Source organism: Pinus tabuliformis, chromosome 3_1 (genome assembly GCF_031772625.1).
Source record: "Pinus tabuliformis cultivar Carrire ecotype Pingquan chromosome 3_1, CPIR1, whole genome shotgun sequence".
NCBI lineage: Eukaryota > Viridiplantae > Streptophyta > Pinopsida > Pinales > Pinaceae > Pinus > Pinus tabuliformis.
This window is the reverse complement of record NC_142301.1, coordinates 226805712-226830469: the sequence shown is the minus strand read 5'-3', so window position 1 is coordinate 226830469 and position 24758 is coordinate 226805712. Positions and strand designations below refer to the sequence as shown.

Sequence of the window (24758 nt, the reverse complement as noted above, 5' to 3'; positions counted from 1 at the left end):
GTTTGCAAAGTGTGTGTTGAAATATTGTTTGCCCCATCCAATCCAATAGAATTATTTAAAGTTACAATCAATATATAAATGAAATGAAACTAAATACTATAAAACCATATACAAGTTTATTTATGATAATGCCATCCAAATATAAGAAATTTTAGAAAAGATGTAACATTTAAGATATCTTTAATAAAACTTTAAATACATAAATACAGAGTTTACAATTATTTTTTAATAATATATAGTTCAAAATTAATATAATAATGTAAAAAATTAATATAGCAAAATTGCCCCGTGTAATTTTTTTCTCATTTTTAAAATAAACTATATTATTTAGTTATATTAATTAAACAATTTTTTAAATAATAAAGATAAAAAGCTTTAATATTTTGAATATTTCAGAAAAGGCAATAATACTTTTTAAATGTTAGTTAATTCTAGAAAAAACAATCCAATGAAAAAGAAAATAAAAGTTACCAAAAATAATCCAAACCATGAATCTGATCTAAGAGAAAAACACTTTAAAAATAAAATACAAATGCAAATTTAATTACCACATAGCACAAACAAGCTCAGAATAATTGAATCAAGGCATTTAATGACATTTATAATCTCCAGATGAAACCTAAAACTTAATTTCTCCATACGGTGTTCCATTTTAGATGGAAGTTAATATCCTAACCATTACCCTTGCAATGTGGTGAAGTCCATGAACACCTCATCATAAATAATTCACATGAAATATAAATCACATCAAAATAATTCAGAAACAGTAAGAATATAATAGACCGATTCTGTCAAGCACCTTCCAAAATCAATGCTGATTTAATTTTCTGTACTGTCTTGGAGATCAACTGTTGCACCGCTTGCACATCTTCCATCGTATCCCTAGGTGTCTCCATATTGGCTAACAATATCTGGAATGCAACTGTCAAAATGGATCCTGCTGTGTGGATAGTGCTTAAGCTACTTCCAATTTCAGTGAGTGTACCAAGTCCATCTGGGAGAATTACAAAGCCCGATGGCATAACATGGTCAGGTTCACCTCCTTGCATCACTGCATGCAAGGAAGCCATATCGAAAGGAGCATAAACAATAATAGACCCCCAAGCATCCGTACAACACTCCTGTAAAATGAATGCAGACTGACTCGTACTGATGCCCTGCAAATATTAAAATACACAAATTGAGATAGTAGTAATAATAGGGGAAAAGATTCATGGCAAGAATTGCAAAGATTCAATTCATGGCATTGATTGCAAGACAATCCATATTATGGGATTCTACATATATGGAATCAGTCAATATACAAAAATGTTATGGGACATCTATACTTTTGTGCAGCATGAAGCTCCAACACATACATCTGATCCGAGGATGCTAACACTGTTCCGACGATCTTGTCCCTTCATAATGCGTGTTATTTCCTGCTTTGGTTCGCCGGTAGAGAGCATATCCCACTGCATCATTTGATCTTGAAATATTAGTGGTGGCAAAATTTTAACAGCAACAAATCTTAGTATTGTTGCTTAGAATTATATAAAAGCTAATCACTGGATCAATTCTATCTATTAGATATTGGGTGAAGAATAAGTCATCTAACCTGGTTTCGACGTTTCGGATCTTGCAGGAAATCGAACGATTTCTGAGGAGTAACGGGAAGCCAGAATGAAGTGGCAGCACAAATCACAACACAGCCAGGAAACTCAGGGTTCGCCATGTTCTTCCGTGTGGACACTCGAATATCCTCATCACCGTTACCAGATAACGTAGCCCAGTTGTTAACCATCGATGGAGTCAGACAAGCACAGAAGTCACTCGTCATTCGCTGAGCAAGTTTCAGCAAGTATTGCCGACCTCTGGGATCTGGGAAAGCTGATCGAATAAATAAATATTTTTAGATGAAAATATATTCATAGTAATGGAATATAAATAGATATTAATTGAATTTAGAGCAACCACGAATTTGCAGAGTTATTCTACTTCATATTGCAAGGAGTTGCGGGAATCGAGCCAGTGACGATCTATTACTTCACATTGCCCTCGGTTACAAGTGCTCAAGTTGAGCTGGCTGGGAATTTTATGTTCATCCAACCACTATGATGGGTATGGAGGAGCCCCTGATTTGTTGAACACGGACAGCTTTTCTGAATCAGAAAGTTGGTGGAAAACTCGCATTTACTGATATTTGATTCTGGAATCGGGGAACTGAGAGAAACATTTGCCTACACAGCAATAGCAGCTCATTTGCAGAGATTCAAATAACTGCCTATATGTGGATTCTGGAGGGATTCTTCGTGCTGAAACTTTGTAAACGTCTTTGCTTTTACTTACCTAATTTTGACATCTAAAGTCATATAACACGGTGAATAGCGTTACTCTTACATACACACTTTGTACGGAAATGACAACGGAATTAACTATTCGCAAGCAGTGCAAAGGACATCGCTAAACCATAAAAAATTTCAAAAAAAACAATGCAAGAATTACTGAGCAGCTGGGTTTGAATTGGTTGAAGGTTTTTGTCCAACCATTGAGCAGCCTGTGAGTAGTGTCAGCAGTGTGGGCAGCAGTGAGAGCAGCCAGCAGCAGCGAGCAGTGAACAATGAGCAGTGTGAGAGCAGAGAGTTTTTATGCCGCAGAAGTATCGAGCACTAAACAAGTAGCAGCAAATGCATTCAAACATGACAAAGGAACCAGGAATTTCAGAACATGTGAAGACAAATGATTAGGACAAGTGAAAATTGCTGCATCCGCCAAAGCTGGGAAGTGGGTTTGGGTCAATGCCAAACAATATTGAGGCATTTTAAAACGAAGAATAGCCCATCTAAAATGGGAGCAAGCAAGGAAGAAATGGTCTCAAAAGAAAAGTAATTGAGCCCTTCTCAAAAAGCACTCAAACAAGTCTCCTCCATAAGCACGTGACAACAAGAAGTCCAAAGGAAAAGTCACTAATGATTTTGTCTTATATAGTCCCACATCCATACCTTTCACTTGGTCATCTGATCTTTATGTGAAAGAATTGTTAAATGCAAAACAAAGGTTGGAGTTTTTAGAAGCTAAAGTGCAGGAAAGAGATCATAAAATTCATATAATAACAACTGAGAACAATGCGTTAGCAGAAAGCAATAAAATTTTAAAAGAGAAAGTGGCATTGCCAGAATGGCAACGCATGACGGCGGATGTACAAAACATAAAGAAATCTGTAGTGGAAAGTACAGAGGTGGTGAATGTGAAATCATCCCAAGATAAAGGGAAAATTATTGTCCAAATAAACAACCATGAAGAGAACGCAAGAGAAAAAATGAAAGGAGATTCCACCAAAATTTCCAAAACTTGGGTTCAATTTATTAGCAATTTTGCTAATAAGGAATGAGAAACAAATATTTAGGTTGACAACATGCAAGATAGTGAAGGAAAGAAAAGACAAAATAGGGTAACAAACATAATTATTAAAGGGGTGAAAGACTATGGGAAAAATGAATATACTCTTGACCTTGCAAGAGACTTCTTGAAAGACAAGTTGCTATGGCAAGGACAAATATATCAAGCATGGAGGGTGGGTAAGTTTAACGGCGAGAGAGCCAGGCCCATAAAAGTCATTATGCCTAGCTTGCGTGACCAATATATTATTCTAAGCAAGAAACGTCTCTTGAGGGGTTCTCGTTTTTTCCTAGAAGAAGATTTAACTGTAAAAACACAGGAGGAAAGGAGGAAATTTTAAAGGTTAGGGCAGCAAGAGATGAAAAAAAGAGAGCATGGATTTATAAAGGCAAAGCTATGATAACGCAATTTGGACCTCCTTCAAGAACAGAGTAACAAGATGGTAATAAAGAAGAGGCAACAAACTCTTCAACAAGAAATCAAAAAGCAAGGTCAGTATGGGAAAATAGGGACAAAGACTCAAATGTGAGTCTTGCATGTCAAAATAAATAGAAATCAAGTCATACCCGGGTTTTTTTAAGATTAGTTTGTTGGAACTGCAGAGGTTACCCATGGAGATGAGGACCTGGGTTAGGGCTTATTGCGGAAAATAGAGACATAATTTGTCTCGTAGAAACACATGAGCATGAAGGGTGCAAAACACCTTTGTTTGAATGATACTCGAAGATGACAGTGTGGAACAAGGCAACAGGGAATGTCAAAGGGCACGGGGGTATCATGGTTTTAGTAAGAGAGAAAGAAGGTCGTCTTATTTAGTTAGAAAAAGAAGACTCAAATAAGCAATTCATTTAGTTTAAAATATCAGAAAATGGAAACCACATTAAAATTACAACATGCTATTCTACACCACAAATTTCAAAAATATACAAAGGTAGAGGGCTTGACCACAAAGATCCATTTGCAACTTTAAAAGCGGATATTGCAACATATTCACAGCGAGGTGAAATCCTTATAGTGGGTGATTTCAATGCTAGGATTGCAAGTGAGAAAGCTAGCATTCTTTGTTGTAAAGATGATTGTGACCCTATTTCGCTTACAAAAGAAAGTAATCATTAGTGGGAAAGAATTTCAGAAGACAAGGGCTGCAATCTCTTTAGTGAACAATTGTTTGCTCTATGTGGGGCCTTTGATTTAGTCATTTGTAATGGGTTGACTAGATGGGCAAAGTCTGGTAATTTCACTTGCAATACTTACAATGGAGCAAGTGTGGTAGATTATGTAATTTGCTCGCATGGTTTCTGTGAGAAAATGGAAGAAGTTTTCATTGGAGATCAACGATGGGATTTGAAATCAGATCACAAGTCAATTTATTTATGTTTCTCTTGGATTGGAAAAAAATCAATTAGAGTAAAAAATTCAACATGCCCAACAAAATCTCCCACAGGGCAGAATTATTTTGACGCCAGAAAATAATAATACCTTCAAAATGATGCTAGAGAGGCTCTTTGAGAATGAGAAAATTACAAGTCATAGCCTTCATAGTCATGAATTAACACATTTAATTCAATGCGCACTTGGCAAAAGAACAAAAATTAAGAACTCTGAAACAAATTGCTTTCCGGTTAATGCTTGGTTTGAAGAGGAATGCAAAAAGGCAAGGAGAATGTGAAAAGAGTCAAACAAGGATAACATAAGCTCAAATCGTACAAGTAGTTATTAAGCAAGAAAAAAGCTGATTTCATGGTCTCAAAGAGAGAAGAACTAATCTTCTTTGGGAAAAATAATCCCAAATTATTTTGGAAAGAGCTCCAACCGAAAAAGATACAGATTTGAGATAATATTAAAGCTTCTAAATGGTTTGATTATGCAAGACAACTCTATGAACAGGTTCCCAAGGTTGAGCCTCCCCCCTTGGTCAACACTGAGAAAGAACTCTTCATGGTACAAGAGGTAGAGATGGGTATCAAGAAGTTGGGCGTTGGAAAAGCAAAAGACTTAACTGAACTCCAAGCAGAATATCTAAAGTGGGGCTCAAAGATTCTTGCACCTCACATTGCAAAAATCTTCAACAACATCATACAACAAGGGCTCCCAACAGATTGGTCAACTAGTCTGGCAATACCTCTTTTCAAGAGCGGTGACGTCAATAATCCATCCAATTATAGGACCATCATGATAAATCTTTTGTTTGCAATGCTATTTGGAAGCATGCTAGAAAACAAAATTAGCAAGTGGGCAGAAGAAAGAGATAAGCGTGTTAAAAGGCAAGCAAGTTTTAGACCTAAACATTCCATAGTTGATCATTGCATAACTTTAAGGCACATCATTAAAAAAGTTTGGGAGAAAAAGGAAGAAGCCTTTTGTTGCTTTGTTGATTTTAGAAAAGCATTTGACTCGATTCCTAAAGATAAACTTTGGCAGAGAATGGAGGAACTTGGGGTTCCTAAACATTTCAGAGCAGTTGTGCATAGGTTGTATGAAGATGTGAAAGTCAAAATTAGAACTTTAGCAGGCATTTCTGAAAGTTTTAGAAGCGATATCGGGGTCAAGCAAGGTTTCCCACTGTCTCCTACCCTTTTTGGTTTATATATCGACAAGCTTGAGGAGTGGTTAAATTCGCAAGGGGGTGATAGTATCTATTTGTGCAAGTTTGTTATATGGCTTCTTTTGTATGCATATGACCTTATTCTGATTGCTAAATCGGCACTTGGTTTGCAAGAGAACTTACTATCCCTTGAACATTTTTACAGAAGTGTGGGGATGCAAGTCAATATTAACAAAACGAAAGTAATGACCTTCTCTAAGAAAAGAAAAAATAGCCAACATCAGTTCTACTTTGAAGGCAAAATTCTGGAAGAAGTTGTGGATTACAAATACCTTGGGATTGACTTCAACAAAAATTTAAGTTGGAATGGTTATAAAAAGAAAAGAACTTTGGGGGTTGGAAAGCATTTTATACTTTTCAAAATAGGTGTAGAGAGACAAAGTTATGGGACTGAAAGACCACTCTTTTTGGGCTTATAGTGATTCCAGTGATTCTCTATGGTTGTGAACTGTGGGCTAGGAGTACCTCCGACATGCAGTGGAGACAAATTGAGAAAATTCAGAAGCTTTTGATTACAAACAACTTTAAGATGAAAAGTGCAGTTCCTTCTTATTGAAGCAATTGTTATGGTGCGAGTCATAAGGTATTTAAAAAAAAAATTGAACAAATGGAAGATGGTAGATGGCCTAAGGTTGTCTTTAATGATAGATTGTGCCAGAGCAAAAAAACTTGGATGCAGTGAAATAACAAATGGTATAGTAAATGGGGTATTTGCTTGAAAGCGTGTCCCATAAACAGCAAAGAGATAAAAGCTTTTGTTATGGAAAAATTCCACAAACGTACTTGGGGTACTTGGGATAAGGAGCTAGGAAGAAAGAAAAATTACTATATTGAAGTGTTTAATCCCACTCATAATCATCAACCAAAATCATACAAAGAGACCAATATCTCTTGGAGAGCCAAAATTCTTATTTCTCAGTTAAGGACTAATTCTCATCAAGTCCATTGTGAAATAGGGCGCTGGAAAAGGCCAAAGAAAGTGTGGGAGGAAAGGGTATGCATAAAGTTATGCAGATATGCTAGCAGCAAGCTCTTGGGATAATCTATTTAGCCAAGGGTTTGTCAAGAATCTGAAAGCATTTATTGTGAAGCTTCACAGAAAAAGGGTTATGTACATGAGTAGATGTTTTTTCAACTATCCAGGATAGTTCCAAACATATTAATAAAATTCTGATGATGTGATTGTTTTACCTATCTTAAACAAATATTTATTTTTTAAAATAGATTCATAATTATGGAATATGAGGCTGATAACTAACAAGGCCTACCAGTGGTATCTTCATTTATCTCCATGAGAACTAGACGTTCGCATTGGTGCTGCAGTGTTGACAGCCAACGCTGAGTTCCAAAAGCCAACCCGGAGCTAACCACAGAACGATACAGGTTGTGCACACCTCTATCGTCATAATCGATGTGCTCTACCCAGGTAACCTGTTATAAACAGTTAATCAGTCACTCAGCAATGAAAACCTGTAGCCAAGGAACCATGGATATTAATTCGATAACATAGAATAATTATTACGAGCAATTACATTTGAACAATTGCCAGGGAGGTCTTGAATTATTAATCCCGATGGCTGCCTTTTGCAATTCACCGGAATTGAGTTCTCCACTAAACTGTCTGCAGAAACATCTACGACGGCCCAGACTCCTGTACCAAGCTGTTGGCAAAACCTTAAGAAATAGAATTCTCTAAGTGGACCAAGCGGTGAGAGAGCATGGAGCTCCATATACATCTGTTATGACATTCAGTATTTCTAATGAGATTCTACCTTATGCAACGATAAAGAAATTAGTATAATTCGCTTCACAAATAAGCAATGCTAGAGACCATTACTATATTTCAATTTCTAATTCAAAGCTAAAGCGTTTTTAATCTCAAATCCTGTACTTAAATAATGAGAAAATAATTGATTTTCTAATGCAAAGCTAAAATGTTTTTAATCTAATATCCTTGAATTAAATAATAAGGCCTAATCTGATTAGGTATTTTAGAGCACTTCACTTCCCTCTGTACCAATACTCAGATCTGAATAAAAGATTAGCATACCAGTTGGAGTTTGCCATTCATGGTACCCCCTACTCCATCGCATAAGACCTCCAAGGTCGTGGCTCTGGAAACAATTGATGGGAACATTTCCGAATAACGGTTCTGAATTGTATACGAAAGTTCAATTAGGTCAACAGTGTGTACAGTGGCAGTAGTTAGAAATCGATCAAGTAGGCAAGAAGATGAAATGGTGTTGTCACAATCGATGGTTGTTTTCTTACATACCGAATTCATAAGTATCTCCACCAGATCCATGCTATTGATAAGCACAGTGCCAGCATCTCTGCTTCCCTCGGTTCCGTATCCCATCTGTTTCTGACCAATGACCCTCGGGAATTGGCGAAAATATTCGTCATGGTTCAGCGTTTCCTTTATCCCATCGTGAGGACTTTTGATCCAGAAAGGCTGTTGCAGTCGAGCAATTCTGATGAGTTGATCCATGGATGCCACAGCAAGTTCTTTTGCGCAGGATTTGTCGATCCCACTTGGACTTCCGTCTCGGCCTGCAACATCGATAGTGGAAAGCCTGTCCAGGAAATTGAAAGTCGGATTTGCAAGATTGATGACACCAGGGCTACCAATTGCTAGACTTAGAGAAGCGTCGTGTACAGGAGAAAGTGATTCCCCAGACATTTTTTCTACCATCGCAGCAACTCTCTGCACCTGCACAATCGGGAAAAGAAACATACAATTAGTTTTCTGAGACAGTAATATTCTATAACCCACCAACACAGTATAATTATTTTAAGAATTTAATGTTTGATAAAACGCTTCCATGAATATCAAATTGGGCCACTTACAAACCAAAAATCAACACCACGGTCTTTCAAGAAAAACGGGCATAAACATATAGTCCACTTCCCACAAGAAAAATCACAAGGCCAAAACCAGTTGGGAGAAAGCGGTTTTCCACAACCTCTGAGTTTTCTGCTAACCCATTCGTGCACTAGCAGGATTAATTTCATTTTAGTAGAGAGAAAACAAATAATTACTACTGAAAGAAGGACTAAATGACAAATGTAAGTTTAAGATTCCCAGCTTAACTTCAAACCAATACCCTGAAACCAAAAAAAAGAGTTTCGAAACTGAATAAAAAACTTAGTTTGAAACATGAAATGCACCGATTGCATTCCGAAAATGCCCTTCAATATTAATATTTCAAAGTTAAAACTAAATTATGTTTGAATGGCAGTGGAGGCAAACCTGAATTTTTAATCTCATGTTCTCAAGCCGCAGTTGTTGCTCTTCCAAAGTCATTTCCGTGAGTATCGCAGGTCCTCCACAATGGTAACAGCTACAGTTCGTCATTGCTTCTTTAATAGATCGATTTTCCATTAGAAGTCTTTCGTGCTCCCTCCTCAAAGTTGCGTTTTCGTGATGCTCTTGTTTAGACTGACCGATCCAAGAGTTAGCAGAAGACTTAAAAATAATTTCTTAATGACTTTGTGCAGAGTGTTTTAACCCTAATGGCCATTAAAAAAATTGCATACCTTAATCTGTGTGCGACGATTTTGAAACCAAAACTTTATTTGGCTAGGCGTAAGATGCAACTTTTCGCTAAGTTGTAGACGTTGATTTTCGTCAGGATGGGGACATTTCTGGAAAAACCTGAACACAACAAACACAAATGAACTTTATTCGGAAGACTAGCAAGGAAACTTCATAACAAACTTTATTAGGAAGACTAGCAAAGCAAGAGTAATTTCATAACAAACACGAAAATATATTTATCAAGGAAACCAAGTAAAACAAGAGTAATTTCATAGCTTACGCCTCCAATTCCTGTAGCTGCTGTGGAGTATGTCTGTGATGAAGCTTCCTTCTTTCATGTTGATTGTTATTTTGATCATCCACCGATGGGCTCCTCATCACATAGTCTCCGTCCGACTTACTATCATACTCACCATCTACTTTGGTCTTCCCAAGCTCTCTATCGTTACAATTCATCTCACCTTTTGCATCTCCTCCATTTGTCTGTCAAAGATGCCCATCTGAATTATTATAAAAATGCTGCTATATAGCATCTCTGTCCTATTGATAACACACTAATTCAAGACTTCTACTATCATTACAATTCCAAATTTCAAGACATACCAGCGTCAAAGACAGCTTTGCAGTGGAGTTGCACTTGTCCATATAACTATGTTCAATATCTGTTAAGGTCAACCATTGCATCATAAGACGTCATTCGATGACATACCAGAAAAAGTTTTTTTATCTAAACATATTACATTAATATCACTGTATCACAGGGCTAGCCCACTCTGTGTTAATTCCATTTTCCTGTCATTCAATCAAAAAAAAGAAGGCAAAGAAGGCCAGCAAACGTTAGGGCTAGCTCTGCCTTTTCACTCTCTCTCCAATATTCACTAAATATATATTCAGTAAGAAAGCTCAGGCTACCCAACGATGCTCTTCGAACCCTAGCTAACGAAAATCTCGCTACCAATTCACAACAAGATTCTTGAGGAAGTGTTTGCGCTTACTGTCCCATTGGCCAGTGTCACAGGTTTTGTAAGATGGATTATATATCATATGGGGTTATATATAAATATATATTAATTGGTATGGTTGTTTATGTAAAAATAGTTCTAAGAATGTTTTAACATATTAACCAAGGATAACATAAAGTTCAAAATTTACAAGTAGTTATTAAGCAAGAAAATGGTCGATTTCATGGTTTCAAAGATGGAAGAACTAATTTTCTTTTGAAAAAATAATATCAAATTATTTTGGAAGGAGCTCCAACCGAAAAAAGAAAAAATTTGAAATAATATTACAACTTTGACAATGCAAGACAACTTTGAGCACGTTCCCAAGGTTGACCCTCCCCCTTGGTCAACACTGACACTGAACTCTTCATAGTACAAGAGGTAGAGATGGGTATCAAGAAGTTGGGTGTTGGAAAAGCAAAAAACTTAGCTGAACTCCAAGAAGAATATCTATAGTGGGGCTCAAAGATTCTTGCACCTCACATTACAAAAATCTTCAACAACATCATACAACAAAGACTCCCCACAAATTGGACAACTAGTGTGGCAATACCTCTTTTTCAGAGCGGTGACATCAATAATCCCTCCAATTATAAGACCATCATGATAAACCCTTTGTTTGCAAAGCTATTTGGAAGGATGCTAGAAACCAAAATTAGCAAGTGGGTAGAAGAAAGAGATAAGCGTGCTAAAGGGCAAGCAGGTTTTAGACCTAAACATTCGACAGTTGATCATTGTATAACTTTAAGGCATATCATTGAAAAAGTTTGGGAGAAAAAGGAAGAGGTCTTTTGCTACTTTGTTGATTTTAGAAAAGCGTTTGACTCAGTTCCTAGGAATAAGCTTTGGCACAGAATGGAGGAACTTGGGGTTCCTAAACATTTGAGAGGAGCTGCTTATAGGCTATATGAAGAGGTGAAAGTCAAAATTAAAACTTCATAAGGGATTTCTAAAAGTTTTAGAAGCGATATCGGGGTCAAGTAAGGTTGCCCACCGTCTCCACCCTTTTTGGTTTATATATCGACAAGGTTGATGAGTGGTTAAATTTGCAAGGGGGTGATGGTATCTATTTGGGCAAGTTTGTTATAAGGCTTCTTTTGTATGCAGATAACCTTACTATCCCTTGAGCATTTTTGTAGAAGTGTGGGGATGCAAGTCAATATCAGCAAACCGAAAGTAGTGGTGTTCTCTAAGAAAATAAAACATAACCAACATAAGTTCTATTTGAAGACAACATTCTCGAAGAAGTTTCAGATTGCAAATACCTTAGAATTGACTTCAACAAAAATATAAGTTGGAATGGTTGTAGAAAGAAAAGAACTTTGGGGGGTTGGAAAGCATTTTATGCTTTTCAAAATAGGTGTAGAGAGGCAGAGTCATGGGACTGAAAAACCACTACAACTCTTTTTGGGATTCTAGTGATTTCGGTGATTCTCTATGGTTATGAACTATGGGCCAACAGTGCATTCAACATGCAGTGGAGACAAATTGAGAAAATTCAGAAGAGTTTGATTACAAACAAATTTAAGATTAAAAGTGCAGTTCCTTAGGATATCTTGTTAAGTGAAAAACAAAATTGAGCAAATGGAAGAGGGCAGATGGCCTAAGGTTATGTTTAATGATAGATTGTGCAAGAGCAAAAAAACTTGGATACAACAAAATAACAAATAGTTTAGTAAATGGGGTATTTGCTTGAACATGTGTTCCATAATCAACAAAGAGATAAAAGCTTTTGTTATGGAAAAGTTCCAAAAGCGTACTTGGCATAAGGAGTTAGGAAGAAAGAAAATGTACTATATTGAAGTGTTTAATCCCTCTCATAGTCATCAACCAAAAGCATACATAGAGGCGAATATCTCTTAGAGAGCCAAAATTCTTATTGCTCATTTAAGGATTAATTCTCAACAACTCCGTTGTAATAGAAGGCACTGAAAAAGGCCAAAGGAAGTGTGGGAGGAAATAGTATGCATTTTTTGTTCTTTCAGAAAAGTGGAAACAAAAAACATTCCAATTTAGAATTTGGGGGCTTCAAAGACAAACAAGGAAAGTTATGCAGATACTCTGGAGCTAGCTCTTGGGATAATCTATTTAGTGAGGGGTTTGTCGAGAAGCTGAAAGCATTTATTTTGAAGCTTTACAGAAAAAGTGCCAAATACATCAAGCAGATGAAGAAGCAACCTGTCTCATAGGCTATCTTAAGCTTCATGGACGTTAAAATAATTTTTTTCTTCTTTCTTTTTAAAGAGTTAACTGAACTTATTGGTTTTGAAATTTTAATTATATAGATTTTAATTAAGAAACATAATTTCATAATAATAAAATTGAAAAATTGATTCAAAATAAAAATAAGAAGTTTGTGTCTCCAAAATCTGGTGGTCTTTCTCATTAAGGACATAAAACATGAAAATATGTTACATGGGTGGAAGAAATTGTCAAAATTGAAATGTGTTGCGAAAACTTGTCTCCTCCAATGGTGTATTTTGGAAAAACTTGTTCTAACTAGAGATAATCTAAACAAGCAAGGGATTATAGGGTCGAGTTGGTTACCCTTATGTACAAGTGTGATGAATAGTTAGACACTTCTTCCTTCTCTGTCATTTTGCACTAGTCATGTGGTCATCTGCTATAACCTATTTAGGTATAACAATTAAATGGCAAGGTGATTCCTATTTGCATGCATGGGGAATGGGAGGAACTCTGCAAACCCAAAGAAAAATCATTGTTTTCCCTTGTTAATATTTTTGGGAAAATGGCTTGCTAGGAACATAGATGTTTTCCCAGACAAGACATCTATTTCAGACAAGTGATTTCATATTCCTTATCTATCTTATATCTAATTTTTTTATTTAGACTCACTTCTTCGTACATGTAACATCTCTAAGGAATCCATTCATTACTCTTTTCCTTAAGCTTATTTTCATGGCGCCTCTCTTGTTGGGGAGCATGTGGGGGCAGCATTGTTCTGCACCTGTCACAAAGTCATTCTTTCAAGATGGAAAGTGGTTTGGGATAAGGCACACATTATTTTTCTATGCTTTCTGAACATGTTTACATTGTTCACTATTGAAAAGTAAGTTAAATGAATTCAAATTTTTGGAGACTCAAAAAATGTTATAAATTGGTTCAACAACACCTACCCACCACATGCACACACTTTGTCCCATGTTAGAGGAAATAAATATGTTAAAACAATATTTTGATGTTATTACTCATTGAATGAACAATAGCATGCATACTTCGACCTTTCCTACATAGAGTGCATACTTCCACTTATCCTAAATAGAGTGCATACTTCCACATACCCTACATTGAAGGCATGCATACTCGACACTAATCTATGACATCTATATTTTTGTTTTCTGTTGGTTTATATCTCTACTAAATGCTCTAAAGACAATTTACTAGTTGTTGAAGACAAACACTATTCATTTAGTTTTATTTATCACAACATTGTATTTTTTGGGATATATGTATGGATGTATTTGTGTGCACATTATAGTGCTAACCTAACTCCTGTTCTGATGAGCCATGAGTGCCTTATCTTTTAGTGTAACACATGCACATTCATAACGTAATTTGCATTTTCAATGGAAAGTAATGTTTTTTTGTTCAGGAAAAAAGAAGAAGCATGTTAAACTTTTAAATCAATTCATTACAATGAGTTTGTTAACTTAAACATCACTTAAGTTAATTCAAAATAAAAAATACTTAATTTAACAAATCTTGTAAACTTAAACTTAATCTAATTATTATTATTAAAAAAAGAGTAGAACACAAAAAAATAGAAAGTTCATAAAATATTTAAATTGACTCAAAAGATAAATAAAAATTAAAGTCTGAAAATTTTACAATAATGAACGACAAGGAAAATAAATCTTATAAAATATTTAACTCCAACCAAAATAAAACATTTATTTTAGGTAGAGGTTTGATAAAGAGGGAAGGATTGTCTTGATTTATTTATATGTAGATGATTTAATCATTACAGGGAATGCCAATAATCTCATTAAAGAAATCAAGGAGAAGATGTCACAAGTCTTTGAGATGAAAGACCTTAGGGAGCTACATCATTGTTTGGGTTTGGAAGTATCGAGGGATTTTGGATAGACTTTTTTGTCAGAGTAAGTATGTCAGGAGCTTACTAGAAAATTTTAGAATGGATCAATACAAAGCTGCAACGATACCTTTACAACAGAATATAAAACTTCAGAAAGATGATGGATCTAAGGAGGCAGATGCGACTTTGAATGGACAACTAGGCCAGATTTGGCTTATGCAGTCAGTGCATTGAGCCAGTTTATGTCAAAGCCCCTTAAGAGCCATTGGGTTGCAGCAAAATGTGTTTTAAGGTATCTCCACAAAACCTTAGATTTTGGTATTGTTTATACTGATTCATGTAATGTTCAATTGACAGGTTTTTCAGACTCTGATTGGGCTGGAAATGTAGATGACAGACGATCCATAATAGGCTATGCATTTATCATTAGATCTAGGGTCATTACATGGAGCAGCAAAAAGCAGAACACAGTATCCTTGTCTTCTGTGAAAGTTAAATATCAAGCTATGTGTGTAGCAACATGTCAATCAGTTTGGTTGAGGAGACTTCTCCTTGATGCTAGAGAAGAACAGAAGGTTGCAACAGTGATAAAATGTGACAACCAGAGCTCCATCAAACTTGCAAATAATCTAGTATTTCATAAGAACACAAAGCATATCGATACACAATCTCATTTTGTCAGGGAGAAAGTTCAGTAAAAAGAAATCCATATTGAGTATTGTAATAGTTGTGACAATGCTGCTAATATTTTTACCAAACCTCTTGGTAGAATCAAGCTTGAATTGTTTATGGAAGTGTTACAAATCCATTTGGGCACATCAAATCCAAACATTTAGATCAGTGTTTTAGGTCTCATCAAACCTTAATTTTAGTTGCTTCATGCCTAAACAAGTCACCCTTTTAAATGCCTCCTTCCCAGACATTTTCATGACTTGAAGACATCCAGAAATAGCCTCTAGAGGGACTAGCGCAGGTAAGCTCTTATGAAGGTGTGCTGCAGAGCAACTAAGTCCACTTCTAGGGTGCTAGGCAGAGCACTTAGGCTTCCTTTCACCTGTGCTAGGCAAGAATGAGCGAAATTCACATAGGGTTTAGGGAATATTCTTATCTTTTGGAGTCATCTAGAAGTTTCCCTGACTTATCAACTCCTATGAGCTCGAAGATGGATGAGGAATGAGTTAAGGTGCATCTTATCCTATCATCCCTTCCTCCATGGAACTAATTCTAAGTATGGAAGGCCATTCAATACCACCATTAATGATAAAACCTCCTTCATCCTCCTATAAATTGACCACTCATCTAAGTGATCAAGGGCTAGACTATGTTGAATTGTAAGGAGATAATGCTGCTATGAGATTTGTCTTTGAAGCAACTATTGTGATGTTACAAGTTTTTCATGCTTTTGATGTGATGTAGATGGGATCCAAGCTGGAGGAATGGCTTTGAATCAAACACCAATGGTTGTAATTCCTTCTTCTATCTAATAAAGTGTTTGACCTTTTTCCATATGTTGTGTTCTTTCATAATGCTTATATGTGTGAATTTCTTTTGATTCCTTTCATTTATATTCAATGGATTGTATGCGTTGATCGGTTTTTTATCTTCTGTTGTGTTTACAAGGTACTTCTCAACCGGATTAAGTACGATAAGGAGCGACGGAATTGATACAAGGGAGACGAGAGGAAAGCGGAACTACAGGTAGGCCTTCTATCTTCTCATCTTATCTATTGTTTATAGGAAAAGTCAAAAACACTTTAAACTATTGTTCTAGTCACAACTACTTGTCTAGTGAATTAGTGTTTATCCGTAGATGCTAAATTCTCCAAAATAAATTGGCAGCTTCGTTGGGGAAGAATCCTCTTTCCTAGTAGCTTATCCACCTCCTAAGACATCCTTGTAAACCTCATTTGTGTTCATAGATTGTAATTCAACTATTTACATTGAAAAAGTGGTCAAAACTATGTCAAGTTGCCTTTTGAAATGGTTTAATGTCACTAGCGTAGGCTTGTGAGGGACACAGTGCACTGCAGAGCACCCTAGGCTTAGGGACAGTGCTTTGAAGTGCACTGTCTCCCACTTTGGGCTGCATTGATCCTCCTAGAATCAGTTTCCCACCTTTGGAAAGAGTTTTTGCCAAATTTTCTCTGTTTGATTGTTTGCTAATTGATCAATGAATGCTATGTCTCAGAAAATCAGTTGTTATCTCCTTGTCTAACCCTACTTTGACTTGATTGATTAATGTTTCTTAAATGATTTCTTTGTCATTATCATTCTATAGTCAAAGTTAGGATATAGTTGATTAATCTTCATTCGAAAGAAGATATCGTAAAGTCTTCTCTTCCTTCGAATTTGAACTGTCATAAAAGTCTTCATTCATATCAAAGATTGATTGATTGTATGTGCATATTTCCTTTTGTTCATTTTCACATTAAGGAAATCAAAAAGAAATACATGCATGATGCATTGAAAAGTTTGTGTGTGCTAATAGGAATAGTGTAAGGAAATTGCATTTAGATTGTTCTCTTTGCTCTTTGATCAAAATAAATCTGATTGCTCTATCCCTTAGTAGTTAGGATTTTCATCGTTAAATTGAATGGAAAGAATGCTTATCATGATAGTTGCATACCTAGGAATTTCAAAATACATCACATGGTGAACTGGAAAGGAAAATTCCTAAGCAAGATCAACTTAAAATTAACATCAATTTACCTAATGGAGCATTATCATTAATGAGAACATTTAGTGGTTCGAGGCTAGAGACGTGTTCCGGCATCGTAAAATAAAGCAGTTGTCGCTAAATTTTCTACAATACATCCTGAATGTGATACCTCATTCCACGTACATGAATATATCGTAGCTCGTCGACATACCTTCGAGTATATAGGGTGGTGTTACAGTAGATAAACTATATGGGAATGCTCTCACTATGCGGTTTTGCATTAGACAAGACTTATACGAACAGGTGGTTCGAGGCTAGAGACGTGTTCCGGCATCGTAAAACAAAGCAGTTGTCGCTAACTTTTCTACAATACATCCCGAGTGTGATACCTCATTCCACGTACGTGAATATATCGTAGCTCATCCACATACCTTTGGGTATATAGGGTGGTGTTACAGTAGATAAAGTATATGGGAATGCTCTCACTATGCGGTTTTGCATTAGACAATACTTATACAAACAGGGCTCCATGTACCTTCGGGTATATATGGGAGGGAAACTCTAGGTTTCTATCCATCCCTAGGTAACCAAGTTGGCCACGTTGTACACTGTGATACACTGAACATGGCATTCGGGGAGATTTCCTACCCATACTTCTCGGTTCATCGGGATGTATTCGGCAGTTCACAGTTGCCTGGTAAACCTTTTGCCTAGATTATCCCTCTTTTGTTTTGTTATGTTACTTTAATCAAAATAAAATTAATTGACCATGGATAACATCCTCCACGTTCACTCCTTAGTTGATCTTAGGTTGAAACATATGGCGACAAATCTGGAGTCCACTGATCAAGGAATTCCTTTTGATGGGAATCCTAGTCCTTTTCCTCCTTTCGGAAATATTGGTGCTCCATATATGGCTACATTGTCCCTTCCAGGATTTACCATTGGCTTGTCAGTATGGTTTTTTTCAACCTCCTTGGTTCAAAATGTCGTGATTTCTCCGTAATCGAGTACTTCTCCCACTGGACAAAATCAACCTCTAGTTGATCCTAAAGTTGACCCTTTGCCTTCTTCCTCGGTTGTTTCTTCCTCCCCTTCTTCCTCTTCGCCTGGTGAAAGTATTGGTACTAGTAACTAGGTGGCTAAGAAGAAGAAGAAAGGGAAGAGGATGAAGAAGAAGAAGAAACAAATTTAGCAGAGGGGCAACCAAGAAACCATTTCTTTGAATGTAACATCTGATGAGAAACCATCCATCAAGCCTCACAAAGTTCGATATCCATGCAAACTTTGTGCAAGAGACCATCTTCTTTGAAATTGTCTTGATATTCCTCAGATCTTAGAAGAATGTTCTTGTTCACATCATCCTGTTTCATCAACTTCTGGAGATCATGCTGGTGACACACCATCAACTAGTGATAGCAAAGTTCATGGAAAGAAGGGTAAAGTTAAGTTTCCCTGTAGGTTATATGAGGGGAATCACCCCATTCACCTTTGTCCCTATCTGGACAAAGCCAAAAAAGTGTTGGATAACCATCTTGTTTCACCGCAGCAACTTCCATCTAGTTATAAGAAACTCTCCCTAAGTCCTTCACTAGATGATGAATTGACTGACCAAAATCAACCATTATTCAAACCCACTCTCTTTGAAAGTGAATCTTATGAGTCTATGCCCAACCCAAATCAACAGGTTGAGGTAAGAGTTGACCCAATTTCACCTTCAGTTAATTGTACCTTTCCTGAAGAGAGTGAATTTGATACCACTCAAGTTCTTTTCATTTCTTCAGATTTTAATGAGCTTGGGGGCAATCCTCATGTTCCATCAAGATAGGAGGAAAATCCTCTCGCTCTCGTAACTGAAGGGGTTAATTCTCTCATTCTTACGGTACCCCCTCCTAGTGGTCTGGTCACTTCCTTTGATTCGAATCGACTGGTAGGATTCTGTCTTCCTTCTTATGTGCCTTTCTAGATCATAGTAAAGGTTTGTAATATGATTGTATCTGGCACTATTATAGATGAAGGTGCATCTGTGAGCATCCTTTCCTCAACTGCTTGGCAAACGATCTGTTCGCCATCACTTGTGATAGTTACCCAGAATCTGTTGGCTTTTAACAGAGGAACTAGTCAACCATTAGGGATCCTCCCTCAGTTGCCTATTACTTTGGGAGTAAAAATCATATATCTGAATGTGACGGTAGTCCCAAGTCCCTTTAGATTACAACTTTCTTCTAGGGCATGACTATGTTTATGACATGGGAGCTATTGTTTCCGCACTCTTTCGACTCATGTGTTTCCCGCATGAAGGAAGAATTTTCAACGTTGACCAGCTTTCATTTCCTAGTCCAAATATGGCTTCCAGTCAACCATCTTCCCTAAATGGTCCTTTTGTACCATGGTATGATCCCCACCATGGGTTAATTATGTGGCAACTTGTTCCATGCCTACATTAACTGACGATCAATTCAATAATGTTGTACATTATGTACTGGGGGCATTGGAACCAAATCTCTCCTTCATGACCTCTTATGAGTTGTGAACCAAAGGTCCATGAGGATAGTTCTTTTACTGTGTCACCCTCGTTAAAAAATGAAACAAAGGGTATGAGAATAGTTCTTTTACTGTGTCAAACTCATTAAAAAACGAAACAAGCCTATGAGGATAGTTCCTTGTCTTGTGTCAACCTCATTAAAAAATGAAACCAAGGAATTTGAGTAGAATTCCTTATCTTGTGTCAAGCTCATTAAAAAATGAAACAAGGTCCCCTGGAGCAATGTTCCAAGTCGAGTCTTTGATTATATCTCGTAAAATCCCAGTCGAGTCTTTCACTTAATCTCGTAAAAGAACCTTCATTCCATCCACCTAATAGGCACCAGTAGTCTAATTAGGTGAATGTAATGAAGCTTAGGGGGCATGCACCCAGTGGTAAATTTAAGTTTCCCTATAGGTTATGTGAAGGGAATCACCCCATTCACCTTTGTCCCTATCTAGACGAAGCCCAAAATGTGTTGGATAACCATCCTACTTCACCGCAACGACTTCCATATGGTTATAGGAGACTCTCCCTTTCATCTTGATGGGGGCATGTAAACCCATTTCAAGCATAGTTCTTCATTTCAAGCTTGTGTAAAAAATAAAACTAAACTCAAGCATAGTTCTTTGTTTCAAGGTTGTATAAAAATGAAACTAGATTCAAGCATAGTTTTTCATTTCAAGCTTATGTAAACATGAAACTGAACCCAAGCATAGTTCCCTATGGTTCAAGCTTGTGTAAAAATGAGCCCATTTCCATTTTTAACCCTTGTGATTTCCATTCTATTAGCGTTTTTTTTAGATGAAACTTGGTTGTTTTCATGCCATCACCACCATATCTTTGGCTGATCATACACTTTCACTTGGTTGTTTTACCCTTTTTGAGGACCAATTGCAATGAGTAATCTTACTAGCCAGCCTCTTCACATAAATCAACTTGTTTTGAGAAGTTCCAACATCATCAGAACCAGTTGCTATCCTAGACACCACTCGTTCTTTAAAGTGTAGTCCTCTTTAAGCTCTTTTCAGACTCTCTAAATATGAAAAGATTGTCGAGCACTTGTCCTTTCTAGCTCGTTGACGGATTGGAATTGATATCTCTCTTGTATTATTTTACGCTTTTTCGGACTTGAGAGATTAATTTACGAAAAAGAACTTGTTGAGCTTTCTTTTTGTCCCTTTTCAAACTCTCTAAACATCAAGAGGACCGAGTTATATTTGTTGTTAAACTCGTTAAAAACATCAAATAGTGACAAACTTGACCATCTAGACAAGACTCAGCTTCACCTTCGCTAGACTCGTTAAAACATCAAATAGCGATGGATTTGCCTGAAGGGTGAAATTATACAACAAGCATATTTTATCCTCCTCAAGATTGATAAAAATAAAGAGGCACTGGTCGGCAATGACTGGGAAAAGGGGAAAAGGGGAAAATCACTTTATGCTAGCAAGTCGCTCTTGAACATGACACTTTCACTCCATCACCATGACTATTTGCGTTGGGTTATTCGCTTGATGGTTATCACACCATTGGTCTATCATACTATCCATCACTTTGTTTTGTGTCAATGTTACCAATTCACTTTAATGTCGCTGACATGTTCAAGAGAAGTCATCCAGTCAAAATCTATCTTTCGTAATACCATAAACCTTCATTTTCATGACCGCCATTCCTGAACCTTGTGTCGTCAGTCAAATTCAATCTCTAAAATCACTACACTCATTTTGTGTCGTTGATGTGGGATACATCAGGGCGCTCCTATGATGAATCACTTCTTGTCAACATCAACACATTATCCAAGAAGTTGACTTAGAAACACCGATTCTGTACCTTGAGGCTTGCATGCATCAATGGCAGGTTTTTCACTTTCGGTGATAGGCATACATCAATGGCCTTCGACCAAAATACTTTGTATGGTGTTCGACATCAAATCATCTATTTACACCATGCATAATGTACTACGGTACCTTGAGGATCATTATCATTATTGGTGATTTCTCTCGCATCTGTTAACGACTTACATCATTGGCTGGTAATCAGATGGTGTCTTCCCATGTTCGACTTTAGATCCCATATTCACATGGTTAGACTCGTACTTGAGCGAACGGTTGAATGAGATTGAAGACCCCAGAACTAGTTTCATCCATCTGGGTTGCAATATCAAGAGTACTAAATCATATGTACAATGGCTTTATATTAATAGTCATTCCGATCACGGGTTTATACCTGTAGACGACTGTTTATGTTCATGTAATGAAAGTTTTTAAGCTAAGCATGGGTATGCCTTCCCTCAGAAATTCATGTAAAATCAAATATCATGACATATGTATTGTAATTGATGCAGGTCACCTTCCACTTCGATACATCCTCCCCACATCATAAAGCATTTCATTCGACATTGGCATTTTTCTGACTTCATGCTTTAGGGGGAAACTGTTACAGATCCATTTGGGCTCATCAAACCCTAATTTCAGTTTCTTCATGCCCTAAACAAGTCACCCTTTTGAATTCCTCCTTCCCAGATAGTTTCATGATTTGAAGACATCTAGAAATAGCCTCTAGAGGGACCAACGCAGCCAAGCCCTTATGAAGGTGTGCTGCAGAGCAGTTAAGTCCACTGCGAGGGTGCTTTGCAGAGCACTTAGGCTTCCTTTCACCTACGCTGGGCAAGAATGAGTGAATTTCACATAGGGTTTGGGGAATATTCTTATCTTTTGGAGTCATCTAGAAGTTTACCTGACTTACCAACTCCTATGAGCTCGAAAATGGATGAGGAATGAGTTAAGGTGCATCCTATCCTCTCATCCCTTCCTCCATGGAACTAATTCTAAGTATCGAAGGCCATTCAATACCATCGTTAATGACAAAACCTCCTTCATCCTCCTATAAATTGACCACTCATATACGTGATCAGGGGATGGACTATGTTGAATTGTAAGGAGATAATGCTACTATCAGTTTTGGCTTTGAAGCAAGTCTTGTGATGCTACAAGTTTGTCATGCTTTTGATGTGATGTGGATGGGATCCAAGCTGGATGAATGGCTTTGAATCAGACACTAATGGTTGTAATTCCCTCTTCTATCTAATAAAGTGTTCAAACCTTTTTCCATATGTTGTGTTCTTTTATAATTCTTATATGTGTGAATTGATTTTGATTCCTTTCATTTATATTCAATGGATTGTATGTTTTGATCAGTTTTTTGTCTTCTGTTTGTTTACAGGGTACTTCTCAAGCGTATTAAGTACGGGAAGGAGCAACGGAATTGATACAAGGGAGACGAGAGGAAAGCGAAACTACAAGTAGGCCTTATATATTCTCATCTTATCTATTGTTTATAGGAAAAGTCTAAAACACTTTAAATTGTTGTTCTAGGTACAACTACTTTTCTACTGAATTAGTGTTTATCTGTAGATGCTAAATTCTCCAAAACTGGAAGTTTTAGGCATATGTGTGAATCCATTTCTCCATTAAGGGGGAGTGTTGAGATTAATGATGAAATGTATTAATGGAGTAATTGTTCAACAAAACCTTATATTAGGAGTTTCTTACTGATTTCTAAGGTGTTGTTTCAACTTTCCTAATTATGTGTGAATTATATATTCCGCATGTAATGATTGTAATGTAGAGCGAGTTTTGTTGAAAAATGTGCAACAAGAAATGCATGTTGAGAATGCAACAAGATGATGGAGCTTAGTGGAAAGGAGTCGCCTTCACTAAGTGGGCCCGTAGGCAAATTATGGTGCAAGTTCTATTTTTGATCACAGTGTGAGTGATCACAGTGTGGGTGACCACAGTGTGGGTGACCACAGTGTGAGTGATCACAGTATGAGTGATCAAAGTCTATTTTTAGACTGGCTGTCAAAAATAGAAAAGTCAAATATTATTGTCTCATAATAATATTTGGACTATAAACTTGATCTTATTCTCTTGGAGCACTTCAGGATGAGCTACGGATGTGGTACATGCAGATCCCAGAAGGAAATACGTGGTTACCTATGGGATGACTAATATTTGCATGCAGGACTTCAGTTAGAACTCAAGTGAGTTGAGTTTAGTGGATTGGAGGTGCAGTTGATGGAGTTGTGTTCAGTTTAGCTTTGTTAAACTGGTTGTATTTAGTCTAACTGATCAATAGACTAGAGATGAGTTGGGTGAATTAGTTATTAATTAATTCACAAGTTATTAACTCATAATGCAACTATAGAATAAATCAGTTAACTCAGTTGCCTGTCAGTGCATGTTCAGTTCAGCAGGGACAGGTGTTAGAGGATCAGATTGCTATCAGTTGTGACTATAGCTGTGCATGATGATTTGCACAATCAGAGGGATTGAGTATGCCAATGAATTGGCCAATATCAAGAATTGTAGCCTGTGCTCACGTCCAACATAGTGTGAGTGATTATTTGCAGGTCAAATACGAGTTTGGTAAACCATTCTCATTAATTCTTGAGCAGGTATTGAGTTGTGGAGGCAGGCAAGCAGCGAGGGAGATTTGGAGATCAGATCTGAGTTGTATTGTGTGTAGCATGTGGAGATAGTACTGAGTACTTTTGAGGAGTATTGTACTATGTATTGTTACATGATTCAATCACTATAATATACAGATAGTTGGGGTTTTTAGCGAGATGCTTTCCCCGGGAAAATACTATGTTGATATGTGTGATTGATGCTTCTATGTGTGCCTGTGAATGTTTCTGCTTCTGTAAATTGATGATCAACATAGAGGAGGTTATGTATATGCATGTTCCACTTATAAGCATATAATCAGGATAATCTCTGTGAATATGTGTTAAATTATTCAAAATTTCTACATGGTATCAGAGCTGCTTGATTTGTAGAAGAGAGTTTTACAGGATATCAAGCGAGGATTGATCATCGGATCTATTATTCAGAAAGTGTTTACATTTTATTTCTTCAGGCAGAGTCTGTAATCGGGCAAGGTAGCCTCTGGATTCATCCTTCTTTTGGAAGGTGAGATATCCGGTGAA

General features: G+C 36.9%; 1 protein-coding gene across 1 annotated transcript in view; it reads right to left on the bottom strand.

Annotated features, from left to right (window-relative positions):
• Nucleotides 1-791: 791 nt before the first annotated feature.
• LOC149186615 (homeobox-leucine zipper protein PROTODERMAL FACTOR 2-like) overlaps nucleotides 792-24758 on the bottom strand; it is a 31519-nt gene continuing 7552 nt past the window's right edge. The window contains exons 2-12 of the mRNA XM_089409397.1: nucleotides 10128-10186; nucleotides 9805-10007; nucleotides 9524-9641; nucleotides 9237-9425; nucleotides 8259-8696; nucleotides 8034-8135; nucleotides 7579-7719; nucleotides 7252-7414; nucleotides 1598-1869; nucleotides 1359-1454; nucleotides 792-1157 (exon numbers count right to left, since the gene is read on the bottom strand). Of these exons, the coding sequence (XP_089265523.1) occupies nucleotides 792-1157; nucleotides 1359-1454; nucleotides 1598-1869; nucleotides 7252-7414; nucleotides 7579-7719; nucleotides 8034-8135; nucleotides 8259-8696; nucleotides 9237-9425; nucleotides 9524-9641; nucleotides 9805-10007; nucleotides 10128-10186 (2147 nt within the window). The remainder of the gene's footprint in view (nucleotides 1158-1358; nucleotides 1455-1597; nucleotides 1870-7251; nucleotides 7415-7578; nucleotides 7720-8033; nucleotides 8136-8258; nucleotides 8697-9236; nucleotides 9426-9523; nucleotides 9642-9804; nucleotides 10008-10127; nucleotides 10187-24758) is intronic.